Here is a 24,927-nt window from a genome sequence, read left to right on the forward strand (position 1 = left end):
GGGCCAGAAACTGCAGAGAGGGAAAATTAGAGGAGAAGAGGTTTTGGTGAAGTGGGTCGTGGTTGACCAATAGGGAGGGCTATAAACACAATGCTGAAGCCAAAGAGCCAACATCAAACTCTGAAACAACAGGGAACAAATGTTAATCAGGTTACATACATAAAAATGACCAGATTCAATTTGAAATTTAAATTGAAACCTTTTGGGAGTCGTTGCACTGTTCTGCACTTGTACTCACACAGCAGGTTACAGATTACTTTCACTATGCAGAGTTTTATTTTGTAGAAAGGAGAGGACATTTAAAGGTGATTTGAGTCTTTACACCGAGTAGAAACAGTTTCGTAGTATAGTGTAAACGCTTGTGTTACATATAGAGAAATAATTTAAGATATATTCTGATTATTTTCTGACTGAGAAACACAACTGGAGCATAGACACATGGCTGCAGAGCTTACAGAAAACTGTTGAGTTAAACAGGATGGTGTCAGGGCATTCTGTTTTGGGACAGATACACATTTCCCTGTAGAGCAGGAAAACACTAAGAAAAGAGATGTTCAGTTCTGTTTAGATGACTCTTGTGTTTACCATTAACATTCACTCTGTGGGTGAAACCCAGGTGAAGTTCCTGATTTAGAGATGGTTTGTTTGGTTCCTGGAAGAGTCCCTGCAGTGAAAAAGGGCAGAGAAAGGTGAAGTGTGCATGAATGCAAGAAGTCTGCTGCATTAGAGCGAGGGGCCCGATGTCATAACCTGTCAGAGGCCCTGAAATGTCTCAAAGCACCCCTGCTGACATCTGAGAGAATAAAACAGGGAGAATTAATGAGTTGGGTGTCCTGAATAAGACCTAAGTGTCTGAGTGTACAGGATCGTTTGGTCTGTTTAGAGAGTTTTATCTCTTTGTGGGCTGAGTACGTCTCGCCCTTTATTATTATAGCAGCAATACAAGAACCATATTTTAGTAAAACTCAAACTAAGTTGTGACTAATTAAGATACACTAAGATCATGATAACACGAGCTAACGCGTGTTCTTTTAACCTTTTCCCACCATTTTCTTCACCTGGGAATTTTAAGCTTTTTTTCACTGGGAGCAATTTGAAGAAGTTCCTCCAGACAGGAGTCAGTCATTTATTTGTAATTGTTAACAGAACGAAATGGAAACGATGCTGATGAAACCAAAACATTTAATCTTAACATGGAACAAACACGTCTGTCAGTACATTTGTTTGTGTTTCTATAAGTTTATGAAGTGAAATTACTGCAACAATCAGCATTTTCAGCATCAGTAACACACACTGAGCTCTGGGATCCTGAACTGTTTAGTTTGGCTGGTGTCTGGTTTCTGGTTGTTTTACTGGGAAAATATTTTAGTTTTAGCCAAACTGTGAGACTAGCTAGCCTCAGCGCCGCTCTGCTTTAGCATTGGCATTACATAGTTGAATTGGGAATTTAACCCGGAGGCTACCAGACTGGTTGGTGTGTGTGTGTGTGTGTGTGTGTGTGTGTGTGTGTGTGTGTACACTCAGTCTTTAGCTTCTGTGATTGTAACCAGCTGTGCTGTCGACTGGTGGCCTCACTCGTCTCCTCTGCAGATTCCAGTTGAAGCCGTGCGCGCGCACACACACACACACACACACACACACACACACACACACTGAGTCTCTCTCTCAGGAATCTCAGACTTGTTCTGTACCCCCCGTCCTGTTCCTCCTTCATAAACACACACTTGCACACACTTCCTCTCATTTTTCTATCACACGCTGCTGCTTTTTTAATCTGCCCCCCATCAATATTTTTACACTGAACTCCCCCTCATCTCCAGACACACACACACACACACACACTGTTTTTCTCTGTACATTCCAGTGTCAACACCTCTCCTCCTCCCTCTCGTTGAAGCAGGGGGTCGGTCAAATCAAGAACACTTTATTCTATCCAGGGACTTTTTGTGTCCCATATTCGGCACTCATACATATAGAATAACGTCACCTCATGGCAGGAAATTCCTTCACCGGGTATTTTGTCTCTGTTTACATTCAGAAAGCTCTTTGGTTGTTGGTTAATTACAGTGACTGCACAAGTGTTCTAATGTGATTATTGACTAAATGTTCCTGACAAGGAGCTCAGCCTCAGTCACATCAGAAAATGTGCACAATGAAATTTGCATCTGCAGCTGAAAATTTGACACCATAGTGGCTAATGTGGGTTGTACAGTCTGTACTGTTTCTTGTGTTTTCATCGCACAGACAGGAAGACTTTGTCCAACTTTCTTTGCATTCGATAGTGGAGGTTTATCTAAAACTGGGTGCGATGCAGCTTACTACCACACTTTCACCATGTAACCATGGATTGATTAGTGAAGGGGCCCCCCAGGTACAGGACCAGAGGCCCCAGGGCCCGAACTACAGTTCGAAATACCTGTTAACATTTCTTGTTTGGAATATCAATCAAAGGACGACAAAGAGTGACATAATGACTATAAACAGATGCAAAACGACTACAGAGAGATTCACTGCTTCTAACATGACGACTTTAGACACAACATATTTATTTACATTTAACAAAAGACACATTTCTTCCTTAACTTTAACCAAAGCGCTCAACTGCTAACTACTGTTAGCAACAGCATTTGATAACAACGCTCTACAAACAGCGTAGCACCATGTGCACTGATAAAAACTGAACTGTACTATGCGTATGACTGACTTGTGAAACTAGTAAGACAGAACTGCTATAAATAATAACATTAGCAGAGTGTTCACTACTATTGATGCGAGTAGCAGCCATCTTGAATTCTTATGTCAGGGTTGGTGGGGTTTTGTTGGAAATCCAACTTCAGGGGGCGATCCAGTTGAAATTTCTGACGTGGAACTTGGAAATTCCAACTTCCAAGAACAACTGGAACGCACCAATAGTCCAGCCAATATCTAAGATGCATTGTTTCCCTGAGACACGTTGATGTGGTCACAGGGTCGTTTGGTGATTGGACTCAACCGTGCAGAATGGAGCAGCACATGTGAGAGTCAGCCGTCAGCAAACATGATCTGTGTTTTCAGTCTGCTGCTTGTTTTTTAGTGGGCAGTTCGACCCATCTGTGAAGCCTTTTAAGAGCCTGGACTGATATATAGGCTTGAGGTGAGGGTGAATTTGTTTGAACACTTAGGTAATGATGAATAACATTCATATACACTCACACACAGGTGACTGTAAAGATGAAACAGCAGCGGAAGAAGAGATAAAATGTGTAGCAGATGTTTTAACACAGCTTTCACTTTAATAATATTAAGAGACATAAAATACTTGATTCCCCTTTTCTGTCTAAGCAAACAGTACAGAAAGACAGAGTCAGTCTGTAGGTGACGAGATGCAACATACAGATAAAGACTGGTATTTATATACCTTTATATACTTTTATAACTGAAAAGAGGTTTTGATGAGCTGCAGCAAAAATGTTCATGTTCTGTCCTGGTGGACAGTACAGGTTAGTTTGGACTTGGTGTTGATGTTGGACATAATCACTATATATTATAAAGTGACTTTGACACAGGAGACCATGTTTCATCTTCTGTCTCCAACAGTCAAAGCTTGTTTCTTTTAACCAGGATCTTCATCTTTCTTTAACCTCCACCGAGCAGTTTCTGCTTCCTAAACATAACCAAACTAAAACCACAGAGATGACAGATCATAAAACACACAAGCCATTTTGTGAGCCACTCACAAATGACCTGGTTTGTAGTTTAAGGACTTGTTGGACAAAGAATAAAGGCCAGGACAGATCACAGATTACCTGCTTGGATATCACTTCCTCCTCCTTCCAGTTCTGATCAAAGACTTTGCCAACTCGGTCAGTTTCAGCACAGAACAGAATCGGTCTCGTGACTCCCTCTCGGTTTATTTTAACAAGTCACCGTGTCTGCTGCCGGGCCGCTGACAGACTGCGAGAGCCAGCTGCTGCTCCACTTTCACAAGCTTCACAACTGTGAAGATGAATGTAGGCGGCAGGGGCCAGGAATGTAGAGGGACTCACTGACTGTTCAGAAACAGATTACAACTGGACAAACCTTTGCACATGAATGATTAACCTGCTAATCGCCTCATTTGATCCTCTGCTTTTCTTAAGCAAAGCAGTTAATGGCCAAACCGCAGACAGATAACAATAGATAAATTGATTAGAGTTGGAAAATCCTGCTTTTTGCCCCAAATTTATCACCCAGAACTACAGATGATTCAACTCCTGAGAGGTTTTCTTTTCTTTTCATTCCGTCTGAAGAGCAGACGGCAACTTAAAATCACTGTCTGTGTGAAATACTCCCGTCATTTCAGCAGTCATTTAGTTAGATTACACATTACTTTTTTTCCCACAGTAGATATCTGGTGTTGGACTGAAACTCCTCATCTGTCTCCTCGTACATAAACAACCACACACACACACACACTCAGATACACTCACAGACCACACACACACATTCCTCCGGACACACACTGAAACACAAACCCTCTTTAGTGCTTATTAAAAGCAGAATGTGTGCATGTGTGGAAGATACATTTACATTTCGGAGCTGTCGTCCAGCTCGGAATCCTGATTACAGTCAGATGTGGAGAAACGGTCTCCCAGCCAACAAAGAGTCATGCTCTGCTGAAAACTCTCCTGATGTCATTTCCTTCAGACTGTGTGTATAAGTCTACTCTGTGCTTTGGTCACTTCCTGTGAAAGCACAGTTAGACCACAGGTGGATGCTGTCCAGTTGGTTTAATTTAGATTTTTGTTAGAAATAGAATAAAACGTGTTGTATTAATGGAATGTGACATAAATTCTGGCACGTGTGGTTTTATGGGAAGTATTTCGCATCATTTTTAGCAATTTTGGTTTGCTAATTAAATTTTGGCAAAGGTTATTGACCCATCTGTTATTGGTTAAATTATCTTGCTAACAGAAAAACAAATTTGTCTGGAATCTTGTGGACAGATCACTCTGGCTCAGTCGATTAGATTTTTGTTTGCAGTTCAAATCTGTGAATTTTATCGTCCTCAAGCGTAATTAGCAAGTGGTTTTTGACAAAATAATCTTAACCCCAAACCATTATCTCCAAGGTTAGGAATCACTTTTACACTCAGTCATCCTGTGTGTTTATTTGCTAGATAGAAAGTCCAACCAGTGCTTCATTTACATGGGATTTAGATGTAGGAAAGTTTGGGCCTAAAAGGAACTGCTAAATCAACTAATAATATTTAACTAATATTTTGTTTCTGGTTCTACTATGATTGGTGGCAGAGAAAACTTACAAATAGCACCTTTAAGAACACATAGCACATGTTCCTCCAACCCATTTGAGTCAGTTTTTCGATTGCCAGACATTACAGTTTTACAGATGCATATCCACATTAGGCATTTTCAAAGTCTTACCTTGGAACAAAGTTAAGTCTAATTGTATTAAACAATGTTGAGTACATAAGGAAATGTGACAGGTTAGCCAATCTGCTGTAGCTTTGCTGCTGCATAAAAAACATCTGCACTCCAGCATTATATTCTCAGTCAGTTCATTTTTCTAATCTCAGGAAACAAAGACAGTATTTTAATATACTTCAATTTATTTCCTCAGGTGGAGCGAAACCTTCCACAGTTTATTATATGTTTCATGTCCTCAGGAGGCTTGTCAGAACTGCCATTGCATCACTTCAAAAGTAAATGGGCACAGCAGAGAAAACAAGCATTCTGTTCTCCTGAACAACCTGACTTTCACAGATGTGGGCTCTCTGTCCGTCAGCGCTGATATTAAACATAAACAGTGGATCAGACTTTCTTTAATCGCCAAGTATATCAGATGTGCAGGAATTTGTCTTGGTGACACGGTAACTCAGTGACTGCTGCGTATCCCCTCCTCACTCCCCTCTCTCTTACATTTCCTGCCGTCAGTCAGGCAGGTTGGCCCACGCTCTGCTTCTGATCCTCCAGTTTTCTTTTTTTTTTCCTCCATCTGGTCTTCATTTCCCTCTTAGTGCATTTATCTGGCTCTGTCTTAGAGAGATCTAATTTTTTGGATGTGTCTTCCTGCCTGCATGCCTCCCTCTGCTCTAGTTACACCATCAACAACGGCTGACGCCTGTCTGTAAACATACAAGTCGCTGTAACTTCAAGTACAGAGATCTGTCATCAAATGAGAGATTCACTTCAGGCTGGTGGAAGATATTATCTCATGTATATAAGATATGCAGTGTTGAAACGTAAAGTGACTCCACTCTCCCCCTGTAGACTTAAAATTTGTAGTTTCTTAATTCCAAACAGCCACCAGTTTTCACTGTGTTTAAAAAGCATCAAAACGTTCATAGGAACTTCTCAGATCCCTCCCTCTCTCCATGGCCGGGCCGTCTGCTCAGTTTGTTCCAAACCATCATAATTAGACTGAAGTGTGGTGAAACACGCTACTTCTGGCACTGACTCTGCAGTATTATTGCAAAACAGAAGCACTGTGTTTTGTCATATTCTGGCAAAAATAATGACTTTATTGGAACAAACTGGAGTAAACAGATGGACAGAGCAGAAGTGGATCATGATTCAGCAGTGGTTTGAGAATTTCTCTGGAAGGTAGTTTTTTTTTTTCATCTGTCTGTGAATCACCATTGAATCCAGAAGTAATGAGGGTAGTATCAGTTTAATTAGTCATTCAATCAATCATTAGTCATTTATGAGGAAACTAAAAAGCTTGTATGAGTAGATTTTTGGTGAGGTACCACTTTAAAGCTGCTTTTATTGCTTTGTTCATAGAGTTTTAGCCTCTTTACACATTCAGCAAACCTTAGCATTGGAGATGTTTGGCAGCAGAGTCCAGTATTCCCTCTCTTTTAGCTCTGTTTTTGGTCTCCACCAACTCCTCAGAATAATATCTGACTCTGTAGCTTCCACTTTCTTCACCATTTTCCTTTGCTTTACCATTGTTTTTATTCTTACTCTTATTTGTCCCTGACTTTCTGTTCCCACCCATTCAATACTTACATTTCACACAAACAGAATAAAAATGATGCATCTGGGAATTCTCCCTCCACAGTAAAGAGTAACAATTTCCCAGAGTCACTAGTAATTGGCCATTTTTCACAGCAGACCTTAAAGATGCTGAACATTTGTTATTGGTGGCTTCAGTACAAAAACATCAGTATCAGCCTGTAAAGTCCACACTGAGGTAAATCTGTGAAACCATGTGTCCACCGTCCTGAGTGCCACAGGTTAAATATCTCAAACAAACACTGTACATGTGAGAATCATGTTTCTTGCGTCACCTCTGTGGTATCTGACACCACACGTGGAGGACGAGGGGCCACGGTGAGTCACGTCAGCCAATAGGACGGCTTCTAATGAGAGTCACAGCCAGTTAGCTCTCAGCTGCTGCCGTGGAAACTGTTACCGGGTCAGAGTGGCGAGGAGATCTAATTGAGTCCAAATGGTTGTAATTCATCGAGTTATGGGCAGGCATGACTTTACCCAAAGGCCTTTTTTTGTTTGTTTTCCTTGAGAAGAAGGTTCAGGTTGGGTTTTCCATTACAGTCAGTATTTTACTTTATTCATTGAATTTCAGCACATTTTAGCTTCAGAATGGAAAAATGTGAATAATAAACACACACAGACTCAGTTTGTTTTGATCATAAAACACAAACTCTTGTCTGTTCGGTCACTGTAGTGACTTCCAGTAAAACCTTATTGTAAATCTAATCCAGGTAAACACATGGTAAAGAATACAACAGAAACCTTGTGGCTGTTGGACGTGGAGGTGATTTACGTTCAGCCGTGCAGAGTTTCCTCTCTCAGCTGTCACAAGGTGTGAAAAAGTAGAGTCACAGGATGTTTTTCAGTCGACTTTCTCCTCACACTGTAAAACAAGACCTCAAGGAAAAATCCCAAACTTTACATGACTCTGTATAAGCACCAGGAAAAGACGTTTACGCCCGAGCTGAGTGATGCACATAAGCCTCAGAGCCAGAGATCAGTCCGACTGTAAACTGTGTACGCCTTCAGACGCCCACCTACTGACTCCTTCACTGCCGTGCTGTGTTTACGCTCGGCTCTGTCTGAGAGATAACACACACACCTGGTGATTTATGATCCACTGTACATTACTATAACACCCCCCTCCCCTCCCTGCTCCTCTCACATGGAGGCTGATTTGCACAGGCAGGATAGACTGGAGTCAGTATTTGTCATGTAAATACTGTGACCTCAACTGCCATTCAAATGTATTTGTATCCAGGCTGAATGTAGGTCAGTCAGTCAGTGGGCCGTTGGGGGGGGATTAGTGTGAGGGCTTTAATGAGCGACGCAGGGCAGGTGATAAGGAGGTTCGTACGGGAGGAGGATCTGCTGTATGTCTTGTTTAAACAGGACGTCAGTCCAGGATGTAACAGATAATTCAAAAGTGTAATCTACTGTAAATACTCTATATGTTTAAACAGACCTACAGATAATATACACTCGTTCTCTACCAGGCTACAACTACTGCTACTACTGCTAATGCTGCTGCTAATGGAGCAGTGTATCGACAGAGTAATACTTTATATTACGCTACACTTATTCACCATCAACTAGCTGCTTATTAGCATGCATCATGGCTTCACTCTGCATGATCATATTCTGTGTCTGAACACATCCACATTAAGTCTCTGTAACTCCACACAGTAATTAATCCACACAGCTTCTCTGTTCTGAAGTTGACATTCAGACATTTTCAAACATATGTAAAAGATTTTTTCTTCAAGACTAAGAACAAATGCACAGCTGAAACTTTAGTATATAATGCAGGATTTTCAGCTGATTGAGGTTTTTGGTTTATAAAATATCTCTATGTACGACACCATACAGTAAATATAACTGACAATTGGTAATCATAGAGTACCCGTACAACTTCACACAAATATAACTGCACAAAGATAAAAACTTAGTTTAGAATAAGGAACAGTTCTAATTTAGACGTATTTGAACTGTATTAACATGTAGTTTTGTTTTTTGTTAGTTAAGAATAGACCATATTTATGTGTTGATAAGGGAGACTTAAGTTCTTGTGTTACTGCTTCTACTTTGCTTCATGACTGAAATACATCTGTACTCGTCAACAGATGTTTTCCTGTATTTATCATGAAACACTGAGTTTGGCTCCTGACATCTGGTCTCTGGAAAAACACACTATCAGTGAGAAACTCCCTGTAAGCGTGTCCTTTCAGTTTCAGTTCAAACTAACCTGCTCAGCTGAAACTCTGCATCATCAGGGTGATATTACTGTTAGTATTCTCTCCATACCCTGTTCAGAGCTATGCCCATTAACCTAATTAGTGTTATTATGGCTGTAATTTGAGTTCTCCACTTCAGAGCACACTGAGCATGGTTTCACCTCAGGCATGGCAGAGGATGTTAAAGAGAGCCATTGAGCTTTTCTTCCCTCTTCCTGTTCATCCAAAATAAACAGAAACTATCTCTGACTGACCTCTGTAATAAGGAAAAGGGCTTTTCTGTTTTTAATTCATCTGCTTGTTTTAGTAAGAGTCAGACTTTGAAGCTAAACTGTAATATAATAAACTTGAGTAGCACTTTTACTAACTGCATTACAGGTTAAAAAATAACAATAATAAACAGTAAACTCTGGCTTTAATAAAACAAGCCAGAGGAGGAAAATGTCAGAGAGGTATGACAGACGACTGACGGCTCTGTTTGTTTTCACGTCGTCCTGTGGTTTTATGGTCAGAGAGTTCCAGAGATGAACAGGATAGGAGAGGAGATGGAGATGCTCTGCAGACTGAAACAGCCACTCTCACTCTTCGTCTTAATGCGTTTCATCCCCTCCTCCAGGCAACACTCACTCCTAATGTGTGTGGTTATGGGAACACCATGCTCCGCTCCAATGATACTTTCACTTCAGGTCCAAGTTGCACCAGCAGAAATGTTCTCATCTTCACAAAACCGTGATCAAACAGCGTCAGCGTTGTTTGGATTTAAAGTTGTAAGGAATATTGTGAGGTGACAAGAACGCTGTGATGTTACACTACAGCTAAAGCACAAAGTTAATGAGTCAAATTTCTGAGTACATGTAGAGCAGGTCTAGACTGTACTCTTTATAATATTTACAGAGAGACAACAGTTCCCACCATGAGCAGCACTGGGTGACAGTGGAAAGAAAAAACTTTGTTTTAAGAAGCAGAAACCTCGAGCAGAACCGGACTCAGGATGGGCGGCATCTGCCTCGACCGGTTGAGGTTGGGGGTGGGGGGGGCTGGGAAAAAAGATGATATGTTAGCTATAAAAATAATAATGACAGTTATAATAGTGATAATAGTAATAGTAATAAGAGTACCAATAACAATTAAAAATAAGAACAGCCGTCGAGCAGGATCGTGGGAACAGCAGGAGGCTTGACATCACAGATCAGAGAGAGGACTCTTCCTCTCCTTCCCATTTTAAAGAAACAACCCATTAAACATGTTGTTGTATTGGAGTATAATCACGTCTTAAAGATGGAAAATTTCTCTCACTCTGTTTGCTTCACCTCTGAACCAGTTTTGACAGCAGTGGATGCTAAGAAAAAAAGCAGCTTAATGCTTCTCTAACCTTTAAAACTCCTCAGACCTTCACGGCCGATGATGACGTTTCTGACATCGTCACCTTTTTTCTGTGAAACCCCAATGATTCTGCTGTAACCTTCTCAAACCGAGGCCAGTGGTAGAAATATCGAGTTGTTTTCTCACAGATGCATGCTGCCGCCTTTTTCCAACTCTGCCCGTTTATCCATTAGTCACCACCACAGTGCTGAGGCCGCTGCCAAGACTTCTCCTGGCTTCACAAGCTTCTATTTCAGCAGTTTGGTTTGTTTTGCTTTTAACTTTGAAATATGAAGCTGGTTTGGAAAATGTGCTCTTTGGAGTGGTGGTGGTGAAAAGAAAAACAAAGGGTCAGATGTGTTGAAGCTGGTGAAGGAGATGTTGTGTATCACTGAGGTCACGTGTTGCATTCGCTGTCGTCCACCCTCCTGAGAACCTAATAGGGTTTTATGACTCTGTGCTTTTGTCCGAGAAATTGGATTATGTGTAGCCTTTGGCCCGACTGTGCTTCCACCTGAACAGTGACAGGCAGCAGAGATGTAATTCACTCTGATTGCTCTCTCCCTCTCTTGTTGCTTATTAAATGAGAAGTGATGACGTATAGTTTCAGCGATGACTTATTACACTTACCATCAGAGGTTTTCAAAAATAGAAACTTTTGGCTTTTTCCAACTTTAATCTTCAGCTCATTAACAGAAGCGTTTCACTCAGTCTGACTGTTTAAGAAAGACAACACTCATTACCTCCTTCCTTCTTACTTCCTGTCTTCATTTAAGCCTCTTTACACAGAGATCCCACCATTTTGCCGTTAAGAAGATCCCTCAGTGGGACACGATGGCCACATGGTTACCACACAGTCAACATTTCCACCTTGAACAGGCTGTTGGTGCTTCATGGTTCACGTTTTTGTTCATCACAACATTTTAAATGTAACCTATAATCTGTCTTTGCCTAATTATCACTTATTTTTGAAACAATTTGACATCTGCACTGTTTTTTGGTGATTTCAGAAACACATGCTAACAATGCTAAAAAACAATAAAACCTTATGTACCTGTTCAGTATGTTTATCATGAATCAACTCGTTGGTAAATTCAGTTGAGAACATGTCACCAGATAAAATAGTCCTGCAAAATTAACCTGACCTGGTCACATAAATCCAAACTGAATTCATTTTAATTATAGAGCAGCTGCTCGGTGATACGATTTATGTTTTGCAGATTTGTGTTCATGAACCTCCCTCTTCGTGTTTCACATGTTGTTTTATTTATACGTCAAAGAGATTTATATAATGCCTGCTCTTTACATTTCTCACATGTTTTCTCCCTCCTCCTCCACAGACCTACATCGGCTCCATCCTGGCGGCGGTGAACCCCTACCAGCCGCTCCCCGGCCTGTACGACCGGCCGGCTGTGGAGCTCTACAGCCGACACCACCTTGGTGAAATCACCCCGCACATCTTCGCCGTCGCCAACGAGTGTTACCGCTCGCTGTGGAAGAGGCAACAGAACCAGTGTGTCCTGATCAGGTACGTGATCTCTGCGGGGGAGCTGACAGACGCAGAAACCTGATTAGTCGCTGCTGAAGTTTCTTCATCATCTTCACAGTTTCCTGACTTTTGCTGACTTGTCTGAGTTAGCAAACGCCTGGTCAGGACATCCACATCCTCCTTGTCAGAGCTTGTGTGTAGCCCTCTAATTGGCCGTTTGAATAAACCCTTGTGGTCCTCAGCTCGTCCAGTCACTCTCCTCTCGCTGCGTCAAACACTTTGATCGAGTTTCAAGTCCCCTGAGCAGTTTGGCTGCAGTTCTGAGGATCTGAGTGCTACATGCCACAACACACACTGTTACTATCTCCATCCTCTGTCCGCTGCTTTCCTTCCTCACATCCTTCCTCTTTGATTTTAGCTGGACGACTTTCACATCCGCCGCCGCGCCATTGTTTTATCCGACACACGGAGACGTTCATTCTCTTCCCCCTGACTTAAAAAAAAAGAAGAAGTTATTTTTACATTTAAGAAAAGATAATATTTGGCTCCTGATTTAGCAGCGAGCGGATACAGGAGACATCTTTGTATTTGACTCTGTGGGAACTGCTGTGTTTGTGGTCATCGAGGTATCCTGAATACGCTGGCTGGTGGACGTCAGTCGTTCCTGTGGGGATGTGCAGTGCAGTCATTCTGCCAGCAACAAAACCACAGAGCAAAGAGAATTATGTAAGAACACAGCACATATGATGCACTGAATCAGTCATGTGCGACAAAATCCAGAGCATCAGATCACAAAGCCTGACTGTAAAGTAGTGCTGTGTAGGGAAACAGGTCAGGAGGGTGAATGTGGGTGTTTTCTGTGACGTTAGAAGGATTCAAGCTCAGATTTTTCAGCAAACGTGAAGAAGATTTAAGGTAGAGTAAGATAAGAGAGGTGCGGTGGGTGGTGGTGAGTCTCCGCTCGCTGCTTCAGGCACAAGTGTTGCAGTTTTCTGAAAATTATCTGGCATTAGTTTACAGCCCTGTTTGGCCCTGTTTTATTGGCATTGTGGGTAATGAGACACACATGTTCCTTTTTAAACATAAGCCGGTTTGAGCTTGTGAAGAGAGCAGAAAGTGAACGGTGGCTTTTCTTTAATTGTTACTGACGAATTAACAACATAACAGGAGAAATCCTTCGTTTACTTCCATCATTGTCGGCCTCATCCACAGGACACAGGCCCTGTTTATACCTGCCTTTAATGTGCGTCAGGTTCAGGTGTGAATGCACACAGGACATACTGAGGACACTTTTAGATCCCAGTCTGTGCTGTTTTAATGTCTTCTTCTTCTTCTACTTTCTAGTGCGTCGCTTTAAATGCTGATGAATGATAATTAGCTTCATACAAACAGAGGTTTCAGTACATGTAAACATGTGATTGATCTCTGTAACCTGCTCTAGTGTGATCATGTCAGTGTCTCCCACAGCTGTGGAAATATAGAGAGCCCAGCAGCTTTGTGTTCAGCCTCACCTCACATGTTTCCTCGGTCGTCTCCTGGTCTGAGTCGCCTGCGTTCCTTCTGTTCAGGCCACAGAGAGTCTTTTGTCTGGCAGGATGTTGGTCAGAGGGAAGAAAATGCACCGCAGCGCACACAGCGAGGCGTAAACACAAACATGTCATATTGTCATTGGAGAAGGCCCCGAGCTGCACAGTGCTGCCGTTCTCCTCTCAGAGATGTATCACTGATGTGGATGTGCTTTGTGTTTATCCTGATCCCACTGAGTCTTGGTACTTTTCCTGCTGCAACAAGCACATTTCCCTCGAGGGTTCAGGCGTCTCACTTCTTCTTGCTTTTCAGAAAAGATGATTTTTATATTTACCTCTTGTATTTTTCAAACTATGCCACAGAATCTTCAACTCGTTGTGGGGGCCTGGAGTTTATGAAAACACTTAATTTACCACAGAATCTGTGACTTCTGCAGAGTTTTCCATGACAGCAGCAGCAGCACATGAAGCCATGCACGCCAGAGAGGACAAACCACAGACCACAGTCGTGACCTTTAGCTGTTGTCTCGGCTAAAACACAACCTGATGGTTTACTGTCTGTTAAAATAGAGTAAATGACACACTGAGCCTCCCAAGACACACACTGCAAGGCCTGATTATCCTCCTCGAAATCTGATTACTTGTATCTTCCAGGATATTTCGAGGTTGGACGTTGTATCTTTTCACATTGTGAAAGTTAAAACAGGACGGTTTGAGCGTATACGTCGGGTTAAATCAGTGCAGCTTATTCTGAAAAGTTGCTTCTGTTTATATATTTTGTTTTATGACAGACGCAGATATTTCTCGAGCAAGGCACTAAGCTCCTGCTGCACCAGAGGAGCTGCAGCTGAGAGAGTATGAAGTAGGACGAGTTTTGTGTTGGATGTGTGAGGGAGTGGTTCATTGGTTACCTCCTCACCTCTCCGAGTGCTGGAGCTCCCTCCGGTCTGCTGCTGTGGCTGATGGATGTGAGAGGCTGTGAATAATTGCCGGGCAGAGCAGAAACAATCAGAGGTTGTTTTCCAGTGTTTTTCCTGAGGGCTGCTCTCTGTCTGTGTGGGCCGGCTGCTCAGGGTTTACTGATGCTCTCTGGTGCACTGTTACCGAGAAACAACAGCCTCCTCCCCGTGACCAGACACAATAATAATATCTTATTATCATGATATATGATACCGTTTATCGAAATGACACTTTATGGATTATTTCTACCACAGAAGAACTTCCTCTCCCTGCTGACTTTGGTTTGATTCTTTAGAGTCACACAGATTCTCACACCTGGAGTTTATACCTGTGTGCAGATTCGTTCTCTATCAGAAAACCACAATAAACAAGGTCCTCCTACAACAATAATAGCTTGACGTGAGAAAGTGAAGAGTCGACAGTCGTGTGTCAGAGTTCCTCTAAGAAAGTGCAAAAAACTATAAAAGGTTAAATATTACAGAGTTTATGTTTGTAAATGTTATTACAATCATTTTTGCTGATGTTGAATCCCCTTTTTAAACCAGATTTTTTGCTAAACCATTAAGAAAAAATCTTGTATTTACTCCTTTTTATTAAATAAAATCAAAAGTAATGAACCCCTTGGTACTTTAATACTTTTCACCTGAATATTTATTTTTGAGCTTTTGAACTTGGGATAAAATAATCTCAACTCAAAGGTGCACTGACTTGTTTTTCTTCTGAGCTTTCAGCCACCTTGATGATGTGTCATCAGCCAACCAGAGTGTGGAAAAGAGTTGAGATTAAAATAGATTTTATGTATTTCTGTCAGCTCCTCCGATCTGCTCTGACTGACCGGGGTCAGTTTTTGGAAATGAGGTGAAATGTTAACGTGTGTTTTCGGTGTGAATTTCAATCTCAGTGGTAAAACAGAAGCAGAAATGAGTTGAGACGAGAGAGAAAAGTGGAGTTAATGTGTTTAAATGATGCTTGTGTTTGAAACCGGATCAGTGTGTTGTCACTGACTCAGTTCTCCACGATGCAGCGAACGACAAACTTTGAGTTTCGAGCTCATAAAGTTTGAGTTTGATACCCTGAAGTTAGACTGTGGGTGGAGGATCGTTTTAACACAGAGTCCTGCCCAGCTGCCGCAGTACGTGGCCTGGTTCACAATCAACTCTGACACACACACACACACACACACACACACACACACACACACACAAACACACACTGACTTTTCATTGCGTTGGTCCCTCGAAAACACCAAAGCCATTTTGGCTCAGACCCTCATAAAACATGTAACATGCCAGTACCCCCACCCATACACAGAAAGGATCATTTCATGGTGTGTGTCTGTGTGTGTGTGTGTGTGTGTGTGTGTGTGTTTGTGTGTGTGTGAGGAAGAGGAGCTATAAATTGCAAGCTGGCACTTTCAGGCGAGGCAGGAAGCTTTCTCGTCGGATTTAGGGATTGTGGGTAATCAGATCCAGGCAGAGGGAGGCGAATGAAACTGGAGCTGGTGTGGAAGAGGAGGAGGAGGAGGAGGAAGAAACCAGCTTTAACACAGGGCATCTGCTCATTAATGCTCATGAATGCCAGTTTGCGTTTTCACTGATGCAGATACCTGCCTGCAAGAACTCATTCTGAACCACCAACGAAGAAACTCCTGGAAAACCTCCAAACCCACAGCAAACGGCAGCATGGCAGCTTCTCCTCTGGATAATAAAGTAATAAACTAGAGATTCAGACGTCTCATTTGCATGTTTTCACTGCCTGATGGCCTCTGTTTGGTCCGGGTCTGTTCCTCCTGGTTCAGGTTGAATGAAGGAATGAATGTCTGCACAGAGCCCTGACCTCAGACCCATCCAGCACCTTTGGGATGAACCAGACCTGATCAACCAACGTCAGTGTTGGACCTCACTGATGCTCTTGAGTCTTAATGGGAGCAAACCCCTGCAGCAGGTTCAACATCTGGATTGTAGTGTATTAAATATCCATCACATCGTTGGCTTGTTCAGAACACACACTAAATCAAATATCTTGCGTCTAAACCCTGTGATTGACCAAGATCATCTTCTAGCCGTGCTGATGAACATACACCGATCAGACCAAAGGTTCCTCAGCAGAGTGTTGTGTTATAACAAGATGATCTGTGTTATTCAGTTCATCCACCAGTTGTCATAATGTTATGGCTGATCAGTGTAGTTTGCATCTTTTTCAGGGTTATTTATTATCTCTGATCTCAATTGTCCAAACTCTGTTGAAATACATCAGTTAATATCTCTTGAGTCTTGAAACTAGAGTTCTCGAATGTTAAATTCTGCTGCATAAAAACTTTGAAAGAATAATCTCACCTTAAGCTTCAGTATCTGTTCTGGAGCTTTCAGTCTTATCATATGATCTTCCTCAGTAGATGAGTTCGCCCAGCTGTTATGGATCAGTAGATGTTAAAATGTATATTTTTTTCTGAGATCTTCAAAGTTACAGCATTTGATAAAACCAGAAACTCTCTGAGGTCCATTTAGTAGATGCCTTGATTCTGTTTGATTTTTTTATTCAGATCAAGAAATGTCTATTTAATAGACTTGACCAGATCGTCAAGGCCAGATTGAAATAACCACCAACCAAACCACTGAAATATTTTGGTCTGTGCCAAAATAATACTGAGGTTTGATGCTCAGCTCCAGTCTTTAGTAAAAGAAATCTTGTACTGACTCATTTTAAAATGCTGAAACTTGTTTGTAGAAAACATCCAAAGGATTATCTTCGACTCTTTGACACTTTCGTCTACAAACATGAAGATTTTAGGGCTGATATTGTTTTGACTCTCTGACTTTGTGTCCAAAACAGCCCAGATTTGATTAAATCCCAAAGCTCTGAAGGTGTTATCCTGCACAACCCACAGCCCCTGACCCAGCAGTCCGTCCCCGACCTCCTGACCCCAGAGGTGGGTGTGAGGTCAAACTCAAGACTCTCCAGTCCTGTTAATTACTCAGGCATCTGGTGTAACAAAAGCCCAGCAGCAGAGCCCTGCAGAAACATACCTGAGAGGTTTTCTTTTGGGATTTGTTAGGATTTATCTGCGTCGTCTGGACTCTGATCAGTCAGATTGATAATCTGAGCTGTGAGCAAAGGAAGGAATGGATCGCAGTAAAGGAAGAGAGCATGATGGGAGGGAAGTGAATGTTGGTTTGAGGTGTAACATGAGATGAACAGTTATTTAAAGCTAAACTACTTGGTTTGTGACCAACATCAGTGTCTGTTGTTGTGGGTTTTATTGCCTCGGATAAATTAGAGCTGGTCTGGTTTGTGTTACAGACATTCAGAGTCGGTGAGGATGAGTCTTTGTCTCAGTCTCAGGAGGAACAGGTCACATTGAATTCTTGTGGTTTGTTGGACTGAATAAACATTTTTTGAGCTGTCACAGTTGTTTTAGTGCTTCACAGAGAGTTGGTATACATTGACATGAGCTGACATCTAAACAAGGAAACAGGACAGTTGAGGGAAGGACTTCAAATACGAGGGCAAAAAATCTAAAGTTTTGTTTAAGGTCATCCAGCAGACCTCATGTTCAGTCGCCACAGAAACAGAGGTTACTGATATTAGTTAATTAAAAACTATGAAGGTTTATTTCTGTGAGTAACGACTCACAATAACCTGTAGAGCTGTGTTACTGACATCCAGACTTTTTACCCTATTAATTTTTGATGTTTGACTAGTTGATTTGTTAAGTTTGAATATTTCTTGCAGTGTAGCACAGCTCCAGCAGAGTAACCAGGCAGACTTTAGATGTCTTCACCTTCTTTGAATTTTCTCTAAACAAGCAGCTTCACTTCTTCCCTGTGAAAAACGTCTAAAGAAGACTTAAAACCAGATTAGCTGCCGTGTGTCGACTGATTTCTTTCACTCTTTCATCGCGTCTCACTTGTCGTCTCGGTTTCTCCTCCCTGCCCGCCGGTTCTTTCTTTCTCTAACAGCGTCTGCAGCTCTGCTCCTCGGTACAAAAGGCCTGGGTGAGGTCCAGAGTTTGTCGCTCGGCTGAAGAGTCCCTCCTTCCTGTCTGTGGGGGGTTTTACCTTGGGTGGCAACAGCATGTGGAGGGCCAGGGATTAGTACAATGGCAGGGCGCTGTTTAGCTCTGTGTGTGTGTGTGTGTGTGTGTGTGTGTGTGTGTGTGTGTGTCCTAGTTTGGGTAAGTTGGCGTGCTGCCAGAGGTCTTTTAAATGAGTTACATTTAACAGGCCCTTTCAGATTTGGCCGTCACTGTAGTCGTTACACACCGAGCCTTTTAAAGTGAGATCCAATCCCCTGAAGAAAGTTTGACCCGCTGCTGGACGGAGTCTCTGCTGAGATCTGGAGCTCAGTCTGAATTTACTGTTTCTCTTTAGCTGTAATGAACAGCTCTGAACCTGAAAGCTCTCCTTTCTCACTGCCTAACAATGTGCTGGTAGCTGACTGTCAGCTGTGATGATGGGAGTTATTTCAGCGCTGGCTCCTGAACAAGCACAGTACAGCTGCATGAAGTGATTATCATCAGTAATAAATAACAATAAACTTTATTTATACTGCACATTTCAAAATAAAGTGCTTTATGTGGCTGAGCCAGGATTAAAACGTTTCAGATCTGACAATTAAAAATAATAAAGTAAGATAATAAACAGCAGCCGGACCATTAACGGCTCACAGTTGTCTCTGACTTCATTTTCCCGTCTGAATCTCCGTCCGTCCTGTCATAACATCTGTCCACATGTGCTGTGTGGTCACGTCTCCGGCTGAGAGTTTACTTGATCTCCTGTCCTGGTTTCTGTTCATCAGGAATGTGCCACTGACATGAAGGATATGAGCGGTCATGCTACACACGGCATTCAAGTGCAGCTTTATTTATAAAACACAGCTAAAGCAGACAGTGTTTTCCAAAGTCCTGTCGACAAGACAAACGACGAGGAGAAATCATTTGTCCCTGAAACAAAGTTTCATGCCTTTGAAGCTTCTTCAGCTGGATGCTTGTAGCTTTGGGTTTTTTGTCACAGATGCAGTTTACATAAAGTTTTCAACACCAGTCACATGGAAATACATCATTACTATCAATAACCTCCAACCAAACGTACTGGTAGGATTTCAAAATGAATCTTAAAACCCTTCAGGCTTCAGACTTTCTGTGCATTCTTTAGTCAGTGTTAAACATAAACTCAGCTACAACTCTAAGTTTATCAACTTAAAGTGTAAAGCTGCCAGGAACCCAAGAAATACATGAGTAAAAATACAGGAGGCAGTAAAAACGTACAAATCTTTACGCGACTTTCTGTCAACTGGGAAGGTAACAAAGAACATTTCTGCTTTATTAGATTAGTTTCCAGTGGTGAGAGTGGAGAAAACAGTGTGGATGTTTTCCACAGTGTCGTGACTGTGTGGTATGAACCTCTGTCCTCTGAACCTCCAGAACGCCTCAGGAGGAGGACATGTTGTAATTCAGTCCATCCATACTCTTCACTGGAGTTCCTTCAGTCTGCAGTCAGTTCACGTCACATGCTTCCTTTGTTTCCTCTACTGCTGTGAATCGACATGTTTGGACAGATATAAACTGGAAGCTTTATATGGAGATTAACAGGAATAAACTGGAAATTTGCTAAATCACAGGTATCAGGGAATTTAGATGTAGTTTGGAAAAAAAAAGCATGTTGCAGCATAAACGACCAGATTCAGTGTAAATTTAGTTGAATGACTGCTGCATCTGAGCCCATAGACGACATCCAGTCACTCAGTCTGGATACAGTTTGTATAAATTACCCCAAATTTCTAATTTTTAATTCAATGTTTCCAGAATTCCCCATCTTAACTTCCCATGGAAAGTTTCTGGCCCTTTACATCTCTAGATCTAAGAGATTCACAGACAATGATGACGATCTGATGATTTATTGGCAGATTTTTTTCTTGATTAATTGATTATTATATTAATTATTCAGTCATTAAAATATCAGAAAACAGGGAATAATTCTTCTCAGAACCTGAGTTGATGTTTGTATAGACAGTGTGTACAAACATTATTCATGAATTAACCTCCAGTATTTTGATTGTGTTGGTGCAGTTTGAAACTTTAATGGACTGTCGGCTGAAAAACTTCATCTTTCCAAACTCAGTCCGTGTTACCACATGTATGTTAATATCATATGTTCTGTTCTGTGAAAACATCTCGTCTCTGTACCTCGGTGAATATTTCTCCTCAGGATGTTTTTGCCTCTCAGACATCAGCTGACACTGTGACATGACTCCCTGTCTCAGCTGTCGGCTGCAGCTCACTGCGCTTCTTTTGTCTTTAAGTCTTTTTTTTATTACAAGCAAACTGGAAACACATAAACACATCACTTCATGTACAAACAGGAAAAACGGACTGAATGTTCCTTCAGCTCAGTGTGATCAGTCTTCAGGGAGCCACCCAGCCATTATCCAAATGAAGCTGAATCACACCTACTCCCATAAAATGTTTACAGACGTGAAAGCAACACTGAAAATAACTAACATTTAAGATGCCGTATACAGGACTGGAGAGAAGAATGTCTGTGACCAGTGATTAAAAACACACTGTGGAGTTTTCCAGGTTTATCCTCAGGTCAGCTGCTGCAGGTGTGCTCCTTTAAAAACAGACATTCTCGCTGTTTTTTAAACCAACTTGGCTCATTCAAAGATGCTGTTGCTGTAGTTAGTGTTTATGTTTATCTCCACCAGTGTTGTCCTCTAAGTCATGTTGTGTGCTCTGTCACTGTCAGTATCAGCTCTGCTGTGGAGCGTCTTGTTGGTGTTGCTGAGCTGACTCCTCAGTGTCTGTGCAGAGCTTCCAGGTTGATAATTAACGTGGCCGGTCTAAACCTCACACTGTGTGACTGTGGGTTTCCAGGTTCAGGTTAAATGTCACTGAGAGGTGTGTGAGAGGTTTCCTCAGACGTCATGTTGTGTTCATGAGTAGAGACTGTGGTTTGCTTCTACAGTGGAAAACTAGAATGTAACAGCAGCTGAGGAGAGATTTTTAGACGTATGTTGTTTTAGTGAAGAGGTTTCTTCTGACCGTCAGGCAGTGTTAGAAATGTTCTTTTTCCCATAAAAACATGATGTATTTTTACCTTATACTTTATAATCAATAACAGACTTTCAGAGTTGAATTCCTTCAGTTTGTTTTAACAAACAAGAAAGTTCATTAAGCATCATAACTCAACCTGTTTTAATCTAAGAGACAAGAGAAAAACACTCCACAGTTAAACAAAGTTGTTGGAGACACTGGGATCAGAAATATTCCTGAAAGGAAAGATGGCTGCTCTTCAGGTCTTCAGTCAGGCTGCAGTGGGATGAGATGACGTTGGACACCAGTGATTACACATCAGGCTGATGAGGCTTGTCAGGAGGTTTGACTTGCAAAATCCTCCTCATCACCGCAGTGAATGGAGAGTAGCTGTTTTAAATGTCAGCTGGAGTCTAGTGGAGAGTTTTCAGTGCATGAAGCCAAAACCCTGAGTGATCCTGTCACTGTCGGTAAGATGAAGTGTCACAGTGTCACTGCACAGAGCTGAGGTTATATTTCATAAAGAAAGAAATCATCAGTTTTCTGGTCACAGAGAGGCAGCGACACAAGCTGGAAATTTATGTTTTCGTTCAATTGTTATATTTTCATGGACCATAAAACCAAAACAAAGGATGCTAATCCTCTGTATGAAGACATTTGTTGGTGCAGCTTTGAACTTTGTGTCCAGCAAATGTCCAAATGTGCTGAATGTTTTAGACATAAAACACACAGTTCTGTGTTCACTACAAAATATTTGACTGACCGGTCAGTAATCTCTCCATCTTTCTCTCTACATGTTCTGTGTGAGTAAATCCTGATGTGATCTGTGTTTATTGTTCCCACAGTTATCAGATCCCTTCATCCTGTCACGTGTCTCCCCCGTGATGAGCTTTTATTTTCCTCCTTTGGTTCTGGAAATGAAGATGATCGATATATTAACAATATGACATAACATATGATCAGTTTAATTTAATGGGTTTCATCCATAAACAAGAATCAGTGGATGACAGTCAGAACACAGGCAATAGGCAGTGTCCAGTGCGCCATCTAGTGGTTGGAATATTTCCCATGATGCTGTTGGCTGCTTGTTTAAAAGTCACCCATTCTGTTGTCCTGGTGTTAGTGCTTCTGCTGCCTCCGTTACTGCTGTTATTCCTTCAAATTTTAGATGAAATTTACTCTTTATTACACTTGTAGTGAAGTTACTTTCCTCCAGTGCCTTGCTCAGAGGCTCTTTAGCAGGTCGGTCTCACCATCTGTGTGTTTTTCTGCCCTCAGTGGAGAAAGTGGAGCAGGGAAAACAGAGAGCACCAAGTTAATCCTGAAGTTCCTGTCGGCGATGAGCCAGCACTCCCTGGAGGTATCGTCCCGAGACAGGACGTCGCACGTGGAGGAGGCGCTGCTGGAGAGCAGGTCACTGTTATTATTATTCAAGGTTAATTGTTTTAGATGCTAACAGCATAGATGCTAACCTGGTTGATGATCCTGCTCTTCAGTCCCATCATGGAGGCCTTTGGAAACGCCAAGACCGTCTACAACAACAACTCCAGCCGCTTTGGGAAGTTTGTCCAGCTGCATTTCAGCCAGAAGGGCAACATCCAGGGAGGCAGGATCGTCGACTGTATCCTTTAAAACCCACTCAGTGCTAAGTGGCTGCCGCTTCCTGTCGCTGCATCTTTCCTGCCCGCCAGGCTTAATACACAGGAAGGAAGTTTTTGAGTTTGCCTTTAAGAGTAAAGACACAGCGAGCGGAGAGAAACCTGTGAGGATAACAGATGGTAAGGGACAGCAGTCAGTGCAGAGAGAAAATAACAAATAAAACATGAATTATTCCTGCATTATTTTGCTTCTAATTTATAATTATTAACAAACAGCCTGGGACAAATGTGACAGCCAGAAGTAAACTGCATTTTCCTGATTTGTTTAAGCATTTTTTGTATCTGAGCTGCTAAATGTAACACAGCTGCAGTATTTGTTGTTTTTCAGTTGGTTTTAAGAACATTTGTTGGTTGCTCTGTTCATCCAGAATCATTTGTAGAGTCTTGCCGTCCTCTCTCACAGTTTTTTGCCTTGACAGACACTTTTCTGACGACAGACCTCTTAGAAAAGGTGAGTGTCCTTCCTCTTATGAAACCCGCGATTACGTTAAAGTCCTTTTAATTGTTCCTCAAAGTGTTATTGTTGATGTATAATGAGCGATCCTCCCTCGTTCTCTACAGAACCGTGTGGTCAGGCAGAACCCAGGGGAGAGAAACTACCACATTTTCTACGCCTTATTAGCAGGAACCAACAACCAGCAGAAAGGTGAACAGATTTTCTTTACAATTTGAAGATAAAAGCAGTAATATGAATAGTAATGAGCTTCTGAGGAGATGTGGTAATCATTGCAGGAGCAGAAAAGTAGCTTGATAAGAAGCATCTTGCTGTCATGTTCTCGATGTGACAATGTGTATATTTGTGTGTCTGCAGAGGCATGCGGGTTGACCCAACCTGAGAACTACCACTACCTGAGACAGTCCAATTGCCTCGCCGACAAGACAATCAACGACAAGGGCACTTTTCAGGATGTTCTGGTGCGCAGGACACAGCTGGCTTCACCACCAACACCTTACCTCCACATGAACTCATGCACTCATATTTCCCATTCGCTAAACTACCAAGACGTGTCTGTTTGATTAAATGCCTTTAACAGCTTTGTCTGACCAAAGATATTCAGTTTAAATCGTGGCCTGAAAAGCAGGCGACTGCCTCGGTTTAGTTTTCCCCTCCCTGCAGGAGTTTAAAGAGCAACCTGCAGGTTTTTAGAAATTTATTCTTAATGTTGTCTGATAGTTTTGTTATGTGATGGTAAACTTTATAATGTGGACACAGCATTAGCCATTGTTAGCTGTCGTTAGCTAAGCCATTCACCTCTGGTTTGTCAGTTTTAGATGCAGAAGGAAAATGGCTCCAGAAGTCACTGTAGTGAAAATATAAGTCTATTTGTTTTTAGTTGCTCTTTAATCTGACACTGATACTGAACAGGGAATATTCACAATCCAGAATCAGTGGTTTGATGTTGTTCCTTGATAAATAATTATCAAAACTGTCAGAGATTTATTTTAGAGCTAACCAGTTCAATCATCAGAATCAATCATGGGAAAGAATTTAAATAACATTTTAAATCTTGTACGTTTTGGATTTAAAATGTATTGGACCACACTGACCACTACCAGCTTTTTCCAGACTTTAATCAGTCTTCATCAGAGGCTGAAGTTTTCTTCTTTTGTCAGTTTCTGTTATCATCACCATTAACATTTGTCCATTTGTTTGAAATATGTATGAGACTCATTCATTCATTTATTCGTGA

General features: G+C 41.7%; 1 protein-coding gene across 1 annotated transcript in view; it reads left to right on the forward strand.

Annotated features, from left to right (window-relative positions):
• Positions 1 to 24,927, forward strand: part of myo10 (myosin X) — a 113,318-nt gene that overhangs the window by 46,057 nt on the left and 42,334 nt on the right. Inside the window, exons 4-9 of the mRNA XM_051069777.1 lie at positions 11,911 to 12,098; positions 22,857 to 22,991; positions 23,075 to 23,199; positions 23,674 to 23,687; positions 23,798 to 23,882; positions 24,048 to 24,151. Coding sequence (XP_050925734.1) covers positions 11,911 to 12,098; positions 22,857 to 22,991; positions 23,075 to 23,199; positions 23,674 to 23,687; positions 23,798 to 23,882; positions 24,048 to 24,151 — 651 coding nt within the window. The remainder of the gene's footprint in view (positions 1 to 11,910; positions 12,099 to 22,856; positions 22,992 to 23,074; positions 23,200 to 23,673; positions 23,688 to 23,797; positions 23,883 to 24,047; positions 24,152 to 24,927) is intronic.

This window comes from Lates calcarifer, linkage group LG4, assembly GCF_001640805.2.
Source record: "Lates calcarifer isolate ASB-BC8 linkage group LG4, TLL_Latcal_v3, whole genome shotgun sequence".
NCBI classification, from domain to species: Eukaryota; Metazoa; Chordata; class Actinopteri; family Centropomidae; genus Lates; species Lates calcarifer.